General features: G+C 46.3%; 1 protein-coding gene across 1 annotated transcript in view; it reads right to left on the minus strand.

The window, feature by feature from the left end:
- Positions 1-302: 302 nt before the first annotated feature.
- Positions 303-15,952, minus strand: part of LOC134943919 (NACHT, LRR and PYD domains-containing protein 1a-like) — a 330,645-nt gene continuing 314,995 nt past the window's right edge. The window contains exon 12 of the mRNA XM_063932485.1: positions 303-2,007. Coding sequence (XP_063788555.1) covers positions 1,712-2,007 — 296 coding nt within the window. The 3' untranslated portion in view covers positions 303-1,711. The remainder of the gene's footprint in view (positions 2,008-15,952) is intronic.

Genomic DNA, 15,952 nt, shown 5'->3' on the forward strand with positions numbered 1-15,952 from the left:
AAAATTGTATGTATATACAGGATAAACTCAAGAATTACTAAACAGATTTGGATTGGGTTTTCACTGAAATGTTCCTTGAGATCCTCTGAGTAACATAAGCTATGAATCATTTTGCTATCATGTTGATTGGCTACACATACACATAACAAGGCTTACCATACGATCCCTTTAAACTGGGACACTCATGAATTACACAGGTTCTGGGGCTGACTGACTTTGCCTGCATTTCACCTGGTTTTAATCAGCCACAGAACCTGTGTAATCCATGAGTGCCCTGGTTTAAAAGGATAGTATGGTATGCCTACACATATACATACACACACACACACACACACACACACACACACACACACACACACACACACACACACACACACCACACCACACATAAACACAAATACATACATCCACACATCATGTATACTGTACATACACACACGCCACATACAGTATATACACTCTACACACAATACATATACACATACCACACACATATACACCCACCCACACATATATACACACAGACATCATACCACACATACTGTTGCCTAATGCCATTGAGGCATCTACCTGGAGTGGTCTGCAGCAGTTATAGTTGTCTTTATTCCTAGAGTCTCAATGATTATGTCAGATTTGCCAGGTGAATTAAGTGCTTACAGTTTCTCGTTATGATATGTTCTGGAATTACAATAAACAAGCGTAAGACCAATCCTTTGATGTCGTCTGTGTGGACTTGCGCAGCGAGCTCTCCTCATGGTCACTTATATGTGGGTCTCTCCCGTATCGGTAATACTACCAATCACATCATATTCATAACTGATGACAGTAATAAGACACGTAATGTGGTTTACAATGAGGTATACTATTTACAGACTGAAGAAATTGGTAAAGAATTTAAAAAAAGCAATACATTTTTACTACAGAAGATTTTAAGACAGATGAGTGAACTCAGAAAATGGGAAAAAAATGTGTAATTGAATAAAATTAATGATCCCTAGGCATCATTGAATAAAATGAATAATCACTCGGAAGTGATGGGAAGGTATTGCTAGTTCATTCATGAGCCCACAGGTATTTCTGAGGTGGTCACATTTCCTCGGCTGGCGTGCAGCATGTAGGGTAATCTGAGGGTCACACAGAGCAATTTGACTACAAGAGTTTAAGTTCAGTACCTGGTGTCACTCAGTAGAGACGGATGTCGAATACATCTTTACAAAGACCCCGCTTTCCTGCGAATAGACCGACTGGAACATATCCTTTATGATACGCCTGTTTGCATTTAACCACGTGACCTGTTTTGGTGCAGATAATTAATTGGAGGAATCAGCCGCTGTGTTTTGATGTGCCTGCTAAAAATCCAACTTCCGGTACGCAGATTACCTATAGACACTTCGTCGTAAATAACCAAAATTGGTGTGACGTTACTGCACTATTAGGCGCTTGTCCTCTCCTTGTTTTTCCAGATTTACTTGTCACTAAACCTAGTGACACCCCGAAGGACTGAGCTGCCGTCTGCAGGGTATCCTGTGGAACCAGGGTGCAAGTTTGACAAACCTAAGACATTTCTTGAATATATTATACTGATTAAGAAGGGAAGTAGCGCACCAACCATACTTTTGATCCATAACTTTACAAATAACCTGGAAAAATCCTGAATACCAGTTGTTTCCAAGCAAACCCACAAACCAATATTCACCTAGCATATAATAGTTCAAGATGGTTGTAGTGGAACGGCTGCTTGTTTGAGTTTCCTGATTAGAGGCCCATTGTTGTCCTTTAGAATGTTGTATAACTTGCACTTGTCACCGTCAGCCCAAGACCTGACAAAGTCATAGAGAGCTCTCATCTTGTCCTGGGAGGTCGTTCTGTTGCGCACAAAGTCATATTGCTCATCTGTCAGAAGGTCTTCACTATTAAGACCATCTAGGACTGGCTCCACCAGGTGCACCTCGCGGATGAGAACTTCTCGATGTTTATCCACAAATGATCCCTTAGATGGATAATTACCTGTAATTATATAAACTGTTAGATTACATATATATTATATAATCACATATATTGCATACTGTATATTGTCTAATATTCTTTATGGATTTATTTATTTTTCTGCACCAGGATACACTGTGTTCCACAGGGAATACATCGGGTGTAAAGTGGATCTTGATCCAGAGAGGCACCAACAGACTAAAGCTTTAGGCTGTCCCAGGATGCATTGAGGGGCCTCCTCTATAACCCCCGCCTCCAGGCAATGTGAGCTCAGTTTTTAGTTGGTCACTAACAGGAGGGCTGTGCTGGGCAACCCTGAAGAAAGCTTTCTAAGACGACTTCAAGAGACGCAGCACTGATATGTCAGGGTGTCATTCAGCACTGTGTCTCTATCACCTCCCAAGTGGCGTCGCATACTCCCGCGGCCTGTTCCCAGGTACTTGCGGCGGAGACTCTCTGGCTTTAGGCACACGGTCGCAGACGGTCTACTGATTTGCATGGCTTCTGCAGGGAGGAGGTAAGAGGGTCCCCCAGGCGGGACCGCCATAAATCGCATTACGATCGCAGTCTAGGGAGATGGACTGCGACGCTGGCATGGATACTGTCACCAAGCAGGGACCCACTAGACCACCAGGGCATTAGAGTACAGGTCGGGTGTACTAACGCCCCATTTTATAAGGCTCGCCAGTACCTGGGGTGGAAGACCCTCATAAGGGAGTTGGCGCTTGACCAGTAGCCCCTCCCCAGCCCAGGGCGACATCAACTGCAGATTTACCCGCCCTGGAGCTACCTCGTACTCTCCCTCACTTCCTGACTAAGACGCTGGGCGCCATCTTAGAGCATAGCTGCAACTGGTGTCCGGGACTGCAAGGTCTCCCTTGTAAAGCCGCCTGTATACAGTGCCGTGACTTTACAAACACTTGAGTATTCTACATGTCTCTATATAGACAGCGGTAGTTAAGAAAAAGTGTACCATTACAGGATACATTGTACGAGTATTCTTATATATACCACTGGTCTAGTTTTATATATATATATATATATATATATACTAGGTGCTTCATCGCGCCCTACGGGTGCTCTTCACACCGTCGCAAGGGGCTATGCCCCCTTAACCCTTGCATGCCTTTCTGGGGTTTAATATTTGTATTATATGGAGTATTACCTGCATTCCTTTGTTAGTTGTTAAATATTGCACAATGAAAGGGCGTGCGATGGTGAAGGAGGCGCAGCCCCTTGCGACGGCGTGAACAGCACCTGCAGGGCATGATGTACAGAATGTAGCGGGTGTGGGGGGGATTGCGGATGGTGTCTGTAGATGCTGCGGGTGGAGGGAGGCAGAAGTGGGGGTGGGGCCCGGATGGGGAAGGTTCGGGAGGTGCTGCGCGTGGGGGAGGGGCAGAGGAGTGGGGGATGCAGATGGGGGAGGGGTCCGGAGGCACTGAAGGTGGGGGAGGGGCAGGGGTGCCACGGGTGGGAGAGGGGCAGGTGTGGGGATGTTGTGGATGGATGAAGGGTTCCGGAGGTGCTGTTGGATGGGAAGGGACGGGAGTGCCGGGGGTTGGGTAGGGGACCGCAGGCACCATGGGTAGGGTAGGGGCAGGTACGGGTGTTGCGGCGGATGGGAAAGGAGGTCCGGAGGTGCTGCAGGTGGTGGAGGGGCAGGTGCGGGGGTGCTATTGGTGGGGGAGGGGTGGGTGAGGGGGGGACCGCTGATGGAGGAGGGTGTCTGCAGATGCTGCGGGTGGAGGGGAGCAGGTGTTGGGGGAGACATATAAGGGGGGTGAATGGTGGAAGGGGCCTGGAGGTGCTGTGGGTGGTGAAGGGGTGGAGGAGTGGGAGCCACGGGTGGTGTAGGGGGTCTGGAGGCACAGCATGTGGGGGAGGGGTGGAGTGCCGCATGTGGTGGAGGGGAAGGTGCGGAGGTGTGGTGCATTGGGGAGAGGTCTTGAGGCGCTGCGGGTACTGTACATGCCATAAAAGGTAGTTGGAGGGTATGCAGTAACAGAGCCAGGACAGGGGTGACAGGGTCAGTACAGGGTTGACGGGGCCAGGACAGGGGTGACGGGGCCAGGACAGAAATGATAGGGACAGGATAAGGGTGACAGGGCCAGGATAAGGGTGAAAGGGCCAGGATAAGGGTGGCAGGGCAAGGCCAGGGGTGACAGGGACATGACAGAACACAGGGCACGGGAGAGATTGGTATTAGGGACAGAACAGTGGTGACAGACAGATGTGTCTTACCGGAGTCACTGCTGCTGGCTGCTGCTGTTCCATTCCAACCTGTTGGGATCTGCTGCTGCTGGAGACTTGGCATGGCTGACTCTCTCAGGCTGGTGTCCTGCTTCCTCTGCCCGTCCGCATCCCTCCCCCCCTCCTCAGTCACACACCGCAGACCTCGCGCAGCTGCCGGGCACTGTGGTAAGGTGGGACTGGAAATGACTGGTTAGCCCCCAGGAGATGCTGCGGCTGGAGGGAGGAGGGGGTCAGAGCATGCACGTGGCGCGGACCTCACGGCTTCCGGGCACTGTGGTAAGGGGAGACTGGGAGTGACTGGTTAGCTCCCAGGAGACGCTGCGGCTGGAGGGAGGAGTGGGTCAGAGCCTGCAAGCAGCTCGGACTTCTGCAGCGCTACCCGCCAGCTAAAGTGTGTGAAGGAGCTGGGCGCACTCCACTGCGGGTGGCAGCACTGCAGCTAGCGGTGGGGTTGCCGGGGCTGGAGATAACAGAGGCAGTATGGAACCTGCACAGCGGCAGGTGCCCCACTAAACTGCAGCTAAGAAACGTGGAGTGTGCCAGAAAGTGACGCTCCTCTGCACCAGAGAGACCCTGCTGAGTATGCCGATGTGGGGGGTCAAGCACGCAGCGAGCCGGTGCCCGTCTGTCTGTATGACATACCCCTCACACACCCCCATACCTCCCAAATGTCCCGATTTTCGCGGGACAGTCCCATTTTTTGGGGTCTGTCCCGCTGTCCCACCCGCGAGTCGCAGTGTCCGGCGGTGGGGGGGGGGTTGCAGTTGGAAAGCTCCTGTACTCGCTGTTCTGCTTAGCAGAGTAGCGGTGAATAGTGGAGACAGAGGGAGAGGGGGCATCAGGGGGTACGGATTAATGGGGGGGTTCCAGCAGCAGAGCCGGATTAAGGGGGGGGGGCCAGGGGATACGTACCGTTGGCCCCACAGTTTTAGGGGACCCCCCGGCTGGAGTAGCTCTGTCCCAGCTCAGAAGCTACCCCCCCCCGTCCTGCCAGTAACAGCGGCAGCATTGTTGTGCTACAGTCAGCACACGCTGCTACGTGTAGGCAGGTCGGTGGTGTTGCAGGGAGGCAGCAGTCTCCCTGCTTTCTTTTGCCTGCGCGGGTGTGTAGGGGGGAGCGACCACCTCCTCTGGATTTAGCCCTAGCTGAGGGGCGTGTTTGCTGAGAGCTTAAGCTTCTTGTTAATCGTTCCCTTTAAGTAACGAATTACCCTCTTAACTGCGTTCCAATCCATCTTTGTTGGTTTAGAGACACTTCTGCTTAAAATCCCGACTGCTGTGGAGATATCTGGTCTGGTGACGGTTGCAATGTATAGCAATTTTCCTATGGCTTTTCTGTATAGATGGTTGTCCTCTAACAGGTTGCTCTGATCATTTGGTTCCTTTTCATAACTTGTCTCCATAGGAGTGCTTGCTGTCTTTGCATCTTGTATACCAAATTCCTCAATGGTTTCCTGAATTTTGTATCTCTGACTTAGTGTGAATGTTCCATCACCTTCTCTTGAGATTTGCATTCCCAAGTAATGCGTTATGTGGCCGAGGTCTTTTGTTTCAAACTGACGGTTTAGTTCTTGTAACAATTCAACTTCGTCCCCTTCTTGTTCAAAACAAACTAGCAAATCGTCCACGTAAATTAATACATAGAACCATCTTCCCTCTATCAACTTTGTATAGAGACATGGGTCTGCTTTGCTTCTGATGAATCCCTTTTCTGTCAGAACTCCATTTATCTTTGTATTCCATGCTCTTGCTGCTTGTTTAAGACCATATATACTCTTGTTCAGTTTACATACGTGATCTGGGTTCTGAGGATTCACGAAGCCTGGTGGTTGTTCCATGTATATATCTTCCTTTAGTTCACCATGTAGGAAAGCCGTCTTTACATCGAAATGTTTCACTTTCATACCCTTTATGGCTGCTGTTAGGAGTAAGGTTCTAATGGTAGTGTGCTTCACGACTGGAGCAAACGTTTCATCATAATCTTCTCCAAATTTCTGTGAATATCCTTTAGCAACTTCTTCTCGTGATGCAGGTTCTTGCATGTTAACGGCTTTTGCTTTGTAAGATAAACGTGTAGGTGCTTTTCCCTTATTTTCTCTTGAAGAGCGTCTCACCCCCTCGGATGCACTCTCATGAGTGTCGCTGGTATTTGTCTTGTGTTGTACTTCAACTTCTTGAATGATCTCTACTTCATCTGTTTCTTTGGATTTGGTGCTTTCTTCTTCTTCAGTAGAGTCTACTGGAGTTATGACATCATCTCGTGTTTCTTCTATGAATGTCACACTGTTGCTTATAACTACTTTTCCAGTTCTTGGATTTAAGATTCTGTAGCCTTTTGAATGTTCACTATAGCCGACTAGAACTCCCTCTTCTGCTCGGTTCTGCAACTTGCTTCGTTTTTCAGCAGGAATGTAAACGAAGGCTCTGCATCCAAAAACTCTAATGTGCTTTAAGCTGGGTTTCTTACCGTACCACAGCTCATATGGTGTCTTCCTTACTGCTTTGGAAAGTAGTCTGTTTTGAAGATAGGTGGCTGTTGCTGCTGCTTCACCCCAATATTTATCAGGTAATCCTGAATCTGTAAGCATGCACCTTATCATTTCTGTTAGTGATCTGTTTTTCCTCTCAGATACGCCATTTTGCTCTGGTGTATATGGTACTGTCTTCTGATGCTCAATACCGAGTCCTCTTAAGTACCGTTCTATTTTCTGTCCTGTGAACTCGCCTCCATTGTCGCTGCGTAGAGTTAGCATATTCCTCTTGAACCTGTTTCTGGTCATGTTCACATAGTCTTGCAGCTTTTCAAAGACTTCATCTTTACTTTTTATTAGATAAGTGACTGTGAACCTGGAGTAGTCGTCAATGAATGTCAGTATATACCTTTTGTCTCCTACGGTTCGCGTTTTCATAGGTCCGCATACATCACTATGTACCAGGTCTAGTGGTCTGGAAGCTCTGTTTTCACTTTTCTTAGGAATTGTTGTCCTTGTCGCTTTCGCTTTTATGCAGCATTGACACTTCATCATTTCTGAACAGTCTGACACTTTGAGATCCCTGGCTAGGTCTCTCTTCTGCATTTCCTTTATGCAATCTGGGTGTCTGTGTCCTAATCTTCTATGCCACTTGTGAATACAGTCAGCGTGTTTCTGTGTACTCAGCTTTGCCTGCTGTGCTGCAATATCCAGACAGTATAAATGTTCTTTTATTCTGGCTGTAGCTAGTGTTTCTCTTCCGTTTTGGATAAAACACTTATTATTCTGAAACTTTACAGTAAGTCCTTTTTCTACTAGATTCTTTACTGATAGCAGTGCTCCCTCAAGCTTGGGAACATATAGCACATCTGTTACGGGTATTTCTGCATAGCTGCCATTACCCTTGGAGCATAGGAATTGACCATTCCCTTTCCCTTCTGCAATGATATTTGTTCCATCTGCTAGGTAGATTGTTTCTTTATGGTTCAAATCAAGTTCAGTAAAGAAGTCCTTGTTATTTGTCATGTGACTAGTCGCTCCTGAGTCTACATACCACTTTTCTGATAATTGGTTTACTGTCGCTTTAAATGTTCCATTCCACTTGTGTGCTCCTGTATCTGTAAGTGTGGCTTTGGCTCTTTGTTTGTGTAATCTTTCTGGTGGTTTGTGCTGCTCTGTCTTCCATATGGTGCAATCTTTTTTCAGGTGACCCACTTTCTTGCATCTGAAACATGCTCTTGTTTCCCTGGTGTGTGGCTTAGTGTCCGCCATTTTAAGTGCTTTCTCTGTGTCACTTTCAGTATTGCACTCTGTAAGCTCCTTTCTGCGTTGATACTCCTCTATGAGCCTGTTCTTCACAAAGTCTGGTGTGATTTCTGCTTCAGGTCTCATTTCTAGTGCGTTTATTAGTGCACTGTATGTATCTGGTAAACTGCAAAGGATGATAGCTACTATGTGGTTGCTTTTGATTTCTTCTCCCATTGACCTGAGCTGTATGGTTATCTCTAGTAGTGCACTGATGTGTTCTTGCATTGTCTTGCCTTTATTAAATCTCATTTGATATAATTTTCTTAATAGGAATAGTTTGCTGTTCAAACTTGCTCCTTCATGCACTCTCTGCAAAGCACACCACATGCCTTTAGCTGTACTCTCTTGTCTTATGTGTATAAGCTGTTCATCTTCCACTAGTAAACTTATAGTGGCTCTTGCCTGTCTGTCCTTCTTAATCCACTGCTGATCCTCTCCTTCAGGTCTGTCTGCATTTATAACATCCCATAAATCATCTCTGGTTAATAGCATTTCTACTTTAAACTTCCATGTTTGATAGTTCTCATTAGAAAGCTTGCTTGCAGCTAGTCTGAGATCTGTGTAATTTGCCATAACCCTTCCTTGTATAGATCTCTCTATTCTTCTGTGGTATTAAACTTGTTTTACTCACAGTTTTCTTTCCAAGGTTCTCCTGGGTTGTTTCTTGTGCGTTACACAGTCTGCTGTCTGCGCCTGCTGGGACTTGCAGTGCGACTCGTGATCTGGATGCTGCTTGGGATGCACTCCTGAAAACTTTATCTTGTACAGACTCCAGTCTGGGCCCATAACCTGTTGGTATAGTGCGATGGATCGATACCATAGGTGTGCAGTGGGGAGCCTTAGATAAAGTATTACCTCAGGAGTTACCTTGTATACAGACAGAACGAGACTTGAGATGTATATCTTGTTTATATAGTACTGAAATAGCAGGATCAATACAACAGGTTTCAGTATCATCAGCTTATGTCCTTCTCCCTCAGAGACTCTTCTAGAATAACCATGTGTGAGGTAAAAACAAACAAGTACATAACATATGCAACAGACAAACACTACATCTCTGAAAGTATACAGCGCCATCTGCTGCCCCTGTACGGTAACTACATGCATTTAAACAAAACCATAGTCTGTTGTCCATATTTCAACAGGGCCAAAATCCCATCAAAAAAAAAATAAATAAAAAAAATAATAAAAAAAAACAAACAAAAAAAAAACGACATTTGCATAAGGGGGCGTGGCCACGCGGGGCGCGATTAGGCCACGCCCCCAACCCACAGCAGGCACAGCAATGAGATAGAGCTCCCCTGTCACAAGTGCCCTGGGCCCCCCCGGACTCATAATCAGCCCCTGGGCGCATGCCAGCAGCTCACAGAGCGCTGGGCATGCCCCCTCACTGACGAAAATGGGGACCCTCCCGTGAAGCCACGCCCCCTTTTTGCCGAGTGTGTTTCCCTCCTTCTGCCTGGATAAATTTCCTGCAGAAAGCTGGGAGGTCTGCACCCCTGCCTGTGCAATGCCCAATGCCCATGCTATCTGCTTCTGCTCCTAGTCTCCTGTAGATTTGGCCAGATCTCTGTGACTCATTTGACTAACTCCGCCCACTGTTGTAACTCCGCCCAGCGTTAGCAAATGAATCACAAGGTCACAGAATAGGGCTATTATATAGGAGATATATATATAGACCAATGCAGGGTTCCTTCAGCTGTTCACCATAGAAAAGGAACCAGGCGGCACTCCAAGGGTTTAGTTCAAGCAAAAAAAAATATATATATTAATCCAGCATAGTGCAAGCCACCATGCTGGATTAATATATTTGCACTGTTACCTAAATACAAGTTTTTTTTTTGCTTGAACTAAACCCTTGGAGTGCCGCCTGGTTCCTTTTCTATGGTGAACAGCTGAAGGAACCCTGCATTGGTCTATAGTTCCCTGAGGAGGGCACCCAGGTGGATGACATTGGGACTGTGAGTGCCATAACTATATATATATATATATATATATATATATACACATATATATATGTATGTACATACACTAGTCCAGTGCAGTTTTATTGTCATACTAATAATTATCTGCATTGTTATTGTGACTGTGGGACTGTGGCGTGCCTGTATCTGCTGTAAGGTTTCACTTTTAGTGTTTCCCAGAGATCTATCACTATATTCTGTACCCTGGGGGATTAGGTGCGTCAGGGTTATATTCCCAATACACCCGACTAAGAAGAAATTGCACCAACCTCTCCAAGTTTGATGAACAAGCAGAAATATATACAGATAGATTTAGGGAGAGGGGTTATCCTAAAGATCTTACACAGAAGGCTATGCTCAAAGCTAGGGACAAGGGTGGTCATTCCGAGTTGTTCGCTCTGTAGTTTTCTTCGCATCGCAGCGATTTTCCACTTAGTGCGCATGCGCAATGTCCGCACTGCGACTGCGCCAAGTAAATTTGCTATGCAGTTAGGAATTTTACTCACGGCTTTTTCATCGTTCTGGTGATCGTAATGTGATTGGCAGGAAGTGGGTGTTACTGGGCGGAAACTGGCCGTTTTATGGGTGTGTGTGAAAAAACGCTACCGTTTCTGGGAAAAACGCGGGAGTGGCTGGAGAAACGGAGGAGTGTCTGGACGAACGCTGGGTGTGTTTGTGACGTCAAACCAGGAACGACAAGCACTGAACTGATCGCAGATGCTGAGTAAGTCTGGAGCTACTCAGAAACTGCTAAGAGAGGTGTAATCGCAATAATGCGAATACGTCGGTCGCAATTTTAAGAAGCTAAGATTCACTCCCAGTAGGCGGCGGCTTAGCGTGAGTAAATCTGCTAAAAGTAGCTTGCGTGCGAACAACTCGGAATGACCCCCAAGGAAAGAGATTCACTATTGGTATATAAGAATAAAGATAAAAGTGAACGTAAGATGTTTTGTCCTCTGGTTACAAAATTTAGTACTGGTTTTAAGGATTTGGAAACAATAGCTAAAAAAAATTGGAAGATCCTTAAACTGGACCCTGTACTGGGACCTGAGCTCCCTAAAAAACCTGACATAATCTATAGAAGGGCAAGATCTTTAAAAACTATAGTGTCTAAAAGTAAACTCGAGAAGGTTCAGGTAGAAAAGGATACTCATTTTCTTGCACCTGTAAAAGGTTTTTTTCAGTATGGAGGATGCAAAGTTTGTAATCTGGCTGATAAGGGGCCCAAAAAGATTATGGAGAAAAATTCCTCACGTTATAATCATACTATTCAATCCTTCATAAATTGTAACACTAACTTCTGTATTTACGTCCTGATGTGTCCCTGCGGTCTTAGATACGTTGGTAAGACCAAAAGAGTGCTGAAAACTAGAATATTGGAGCACAGCAGAAATATCAAGAATCGAGTTATGAACCACAGTGTCCCACGGCATTTCTTAGAACGACATAATGCAGATCCATCTCTTCTAAGATTTGCCGGGATTGAACACGTGGCATTTAATAAAGAGGGAGGAAATAGAGAGGAATGTTTACTTAAAAGAGAGACATTTTGGATACTAACACTTAATACGCTGATCCCCCATGAAAATGAAATGAGAGATCACTCCATTTATTAGAGACAGATAATATACTCTGTCTGAATCCTGTCTGGCTATATATTTCCTCAAATAAGATGTGCTAGCACTCTGGAGGTGGTTACTGTATGTCCATTAATATTGGTTAGTATATTGGTAGTGACTCTCTGTCATATTCTCATTGTTTTGCCCTTAAGAAAATAAAACTAAGAGGATTGTGTAATTGAAATGACTAGCTCTATCTGTTATGGAAAACACTGATGATAATTGACTGTGAGCAACTCGATACTGATATATATGCTTACTGAAACACTGTTTATTATACCTACAGTTGCATATTTTTCTCTAGTATGTCTGTTGTTATTATTATTATTTTCTTTTTTATAATCAGCGGTCTCTAGGACACTTTGCAAAACTACAGTAAAACTACATTAATTTCAGTTGTATAATTAGCGCATACGGCCGGTAATATGTTGCTGCATGAAGCCGGTACTGACATTTTAATATAACGGATATTTAATGTTTTTAAAAAACAAATGTGGAAATTAATGAGTATAACTGTGATGAGATAATTCTGTTCTATTGATATTGATAATTCTGTTCTATTTAATATACTTTTAAACAGTTTTAAATATGTGGTTTACAAGTATTTATTGATATATGCTTGCTTGGTGGATGTCTAATTATCTATGTATTTCCGTGGTATGTTAAGACTGCAGTAATGGAGGAGAATCAATATAATTGTTGTTAATTAGTGAATTCAGCTTGTGAAACATCAGGCTGTGATATATATAGCTCCCACTATGTCTGACAAGCCAGCCTCCTGACGAAGTAACTACGAAACGCGTAGAGGCGGGGCTTGTCAGACGTGCGTCTTCCTCTACCCGACTCACACATCCCGGCTGCTTCATCGTGAGTGACCTGACGGGTTCGGCTTTTACCGGCGCGGTGCATGGTTCGGGCTGTGATTGCAGCAGGTTTGGTGTTTTGCCTGGTGGATTGTTTCTTGTGCTTAAACTGGCCCAAAGAGTGGGTGATCTATGGTACGAGTCTCTGACTTTCCATGGAATGTTCTGTTTTTAATTTGTGTGTGTAATAAATTTATCTGCACTATGGGCGCATTCTCCTGATTTTTTCCATATATATATATATATATATATATATATATATGTCACAGTATTTGCCTATTACAAGTATTCTACTGTGTACTCAGTCACATAATACCAGATTTATTCGCAGGTGTTGTGTACTGTGGACTCACATATTAACAGATTTATTTGCAGGCACAGGGACTTTCAATTTTGGATAAGGGATACTCAACCTGTATTGTACTCTGTCTGGCTTTATCGTACTAATACGCTATGTGTTGCATTTATGTACAATGTCTAACAGAAAGGACGGCAAATCTGGGGGCGCTCCTGCATCATGCAGTGTATGTGTATGTATGTGTACACCTCCTAGTCAGTTTGCAACTCCTGTACCCAATCAGGAGTCACCCTGGGCTGCGTTCTCAAACCTACTGGGTACTCTAGTGGGACGTGGCTGTGCCATTACAGCCTCAAATTGTCCCTGTGGTGAATCCGCCCTGGGCGGATGATTTGTCTAACCAGTTACAACAGTTAACTCAATCGTTGGTTAGACAAAAATCTACCCCAGGTCACTCCCGTGTCTCTGGGTCATCCAAGCGGGCTGCTTCCTCCTCTCAATCCAAAAAATCTCTTAGATGTTTCATCTGAGGAGGATGGTACTGTCCTGTCAGACACTAAATCAGGCATTTCTGACGAGGACTTTGAATTACAAAATGATGTTCCTGCTCTAGTGGTTGCTATTAAACAAATCCTACAGATTACTAATGATGAGGAATCCACTTTTGTCACTAAGAAAACTGATATGTTTAAAAGGCATAAGGTGGTTAAAAATCTATTACCCCATTCTGACCATTTGGTGGACATCAGGCAGGAACCCTGGGCTATTCCAGGAAAAAAGTTTGCTCTCTCTAAACGGGCCTTGGCTCACTATCCTCTCCCTGCAGAGTTGTGTAACAAATGGGAAGATTCACCGCTGGTGGATTCTCATGTCACCCGCCTAGTGGTGTCATCCACTCTGCCTGTCACCACTGTCACCTCACTGAAAGAACCCACATATAAGCGTGTGGAGGGATGCCTGAAATCTATTTACTCCCTTACAGGAGCTGTACATAGACCCACTATTGCTGCCTCTTGGGCTGCTAAAGGTATCGAAGCATGGGTTCAGGCATTAAAGGATGAGCTGTCCGAGGATATATATGGTATGTCAATGCCAGACAACACCTGTCTCATATTACCACCGCTGCCTATTACATACAGGAGGCGTCCTCTGAGGCGGGCGTGTTGGCAGCCAAGGCGTCAACTACGTCTGTCCTGGCTCGCCATATTCTGTGGTTGAGGTCATGGAAGGTGGACCTAGACTCCAAAAAGACATTGGAGGTACTCCCTTTTAAGGGAGTCATTTTATTTGGGGAAGACCTAAATAAAATTGTGTCTGAACTGGCAGCCACTTCCTCCCAAATACCAATCCTTCTACACAGAAGACAAAAGGTACCACTTTTCATTCCTTTCGGCCTCAAGGGAAAGCAAAAGGTCAGGCATACCGAGACAATCTTGTGCTCCCAAAACCACCATGCCCTAGACAAAGTAGTCCTGGGCAGCCCGTTAGCCTGCTTCTAAGCAAGAGAAGCCTGCCGCATGATGGGGCGGGCCTCCTCCTGGGGGACCCCAGGGTGGGAGGCCGACTTCTGCAGTTCAACCAGGTCTTGTTAAAGACCACTTCAGACGCATGGGTGCGAGAAGTTGTCTCTCACGGGTACGCAGTATCATTCAAGAGACGTCCCGTCGCCAGTTTAGCACCACGGTGATTCCCTCGGATCCGTTAAAGGCATAAGCTCTGCAGCAGTTTGTATGTTCTCTCCTGGATACAGGAGTGGTAGTGCCGAAACCTCTGTCCCAGAGAGGCAGTGGTTACTACTCGACCCAGTTTCTAGTTCTGAAAACGAATGGGTCCTTCGGGCCTATTCTTAATCTTAAACCTCTAAACAAGTTTGTGAGAGTGTCCAAGTTCCATATGGAAATGCTGCGCTCAATTGTACTGGCGATGGAACCCGGAGATTATATGGTATCCCTGGATATACAGGATGTGTACCTGCATATACCTATTGCCAAGTCACATCAGCAGTATCTGCATATTGCTATTGGCAACCTACACTATCAGTTCCAGGCTCTGCCATTTGGACTGGCCACGGTTCCTCGTATTTTCACCAAGGTCATCTCCGTCATCAGGGAATCAGGATCCTGCCGTATCTATACAACCTGCTGATCCTGGCAAACTCCCACGATGTCCTCCTCAGTTATCTACAACTGACGGTAAGCTTCCTACAAGCCCACGGGCGGCTCATCAACTGGAAGAAATCCTCGCTGGTCCCAGCTCAGAACATGGTGCACCTGGGAGCACTCCTGGACACACACAGTCAATGTCTGTTCCTGTTTCCGGAGAAAGTCCTGAAACTTCAGGACAGGATAAGATACTTCCTTTCCAGCAACAGAGTGTCAATACACTCGGCGATGCAAGTACTTGGCCTAATGGTGTTGACATTCGACATGGTTGAGTACGCTCAATTTCATTCCCGTCCTCTGCAGAGGTTATTCCTTTCCAAGTGGGACGGCCTACCTCATCGGATCAGGTCTCACATGATCACTTTGACTCTGGAGGTTCGGCTATCACTGACCTGGTGGCTCCAGGACCTGCAACTGACCAGGGGATGTCCTTTCTGGATCCCTGACTGGGTCCTGTTGACGGGTGTAGTATGGTATGTTGGCGGCCGTTCTCCCGGCGACCAGCATACCGGCACCGGGAGCCCGACTGCCGGCATACCGACAGCGTGGCAAGCACAAATGAGCCCCTTGCGGGCTCGCTGCGCTCGCCATGCTGCGCTCGCCACGCTGCAGGCACGGTGGCGCGCTACGCGTGCCACGCTATTTATTCTCCCTCCAGGGGGGTCGTGGACCCCACGAGGGAGAATATTTGTCAGTATGCCGGGTGTCGGGCTCCCGGTGCCGGTATACTGTGCGCCGGGATCCCGACATTTGGCATACTGAAGACCACCCCTGTTGACAACAGATGCCGGTCTGCAGGGATGGGGTGCGGTGTTGGAGCAACACTCTTTCCAGGATCGCTGGACCAGGGAAGAATCACTCCTTCCGATAATCATTCTGGAGCTGCCGGCGGTGTTCAATGCATTAACTCTCGCCCTGCCTCTACTACAGAACAGGCCTGTTCAAGTACGGCCAGACAACGCCACCACGGTGGCATACATAAACCATCAAGGCGGCACTCAGAGTTGCATGGCCATGATGGAAGT

The sequence above is a fragment of the Pseudophryne corroboree genome, chromosome 7 (assembly GCF_028390025.1).
Source record: "Pseudophryne corroboree isolate aPseCor3 chromosome 7, aPseCor3.hap2, whole genome shotgun sequence".
Classification (NCBI taxonomy): domain Eukaryota; kingdom Metazoa; phylum Chordata; class Amphibia; order Anura; family Myobatrachidae; genus Pseudophryne; species Pseudophryne corroboree.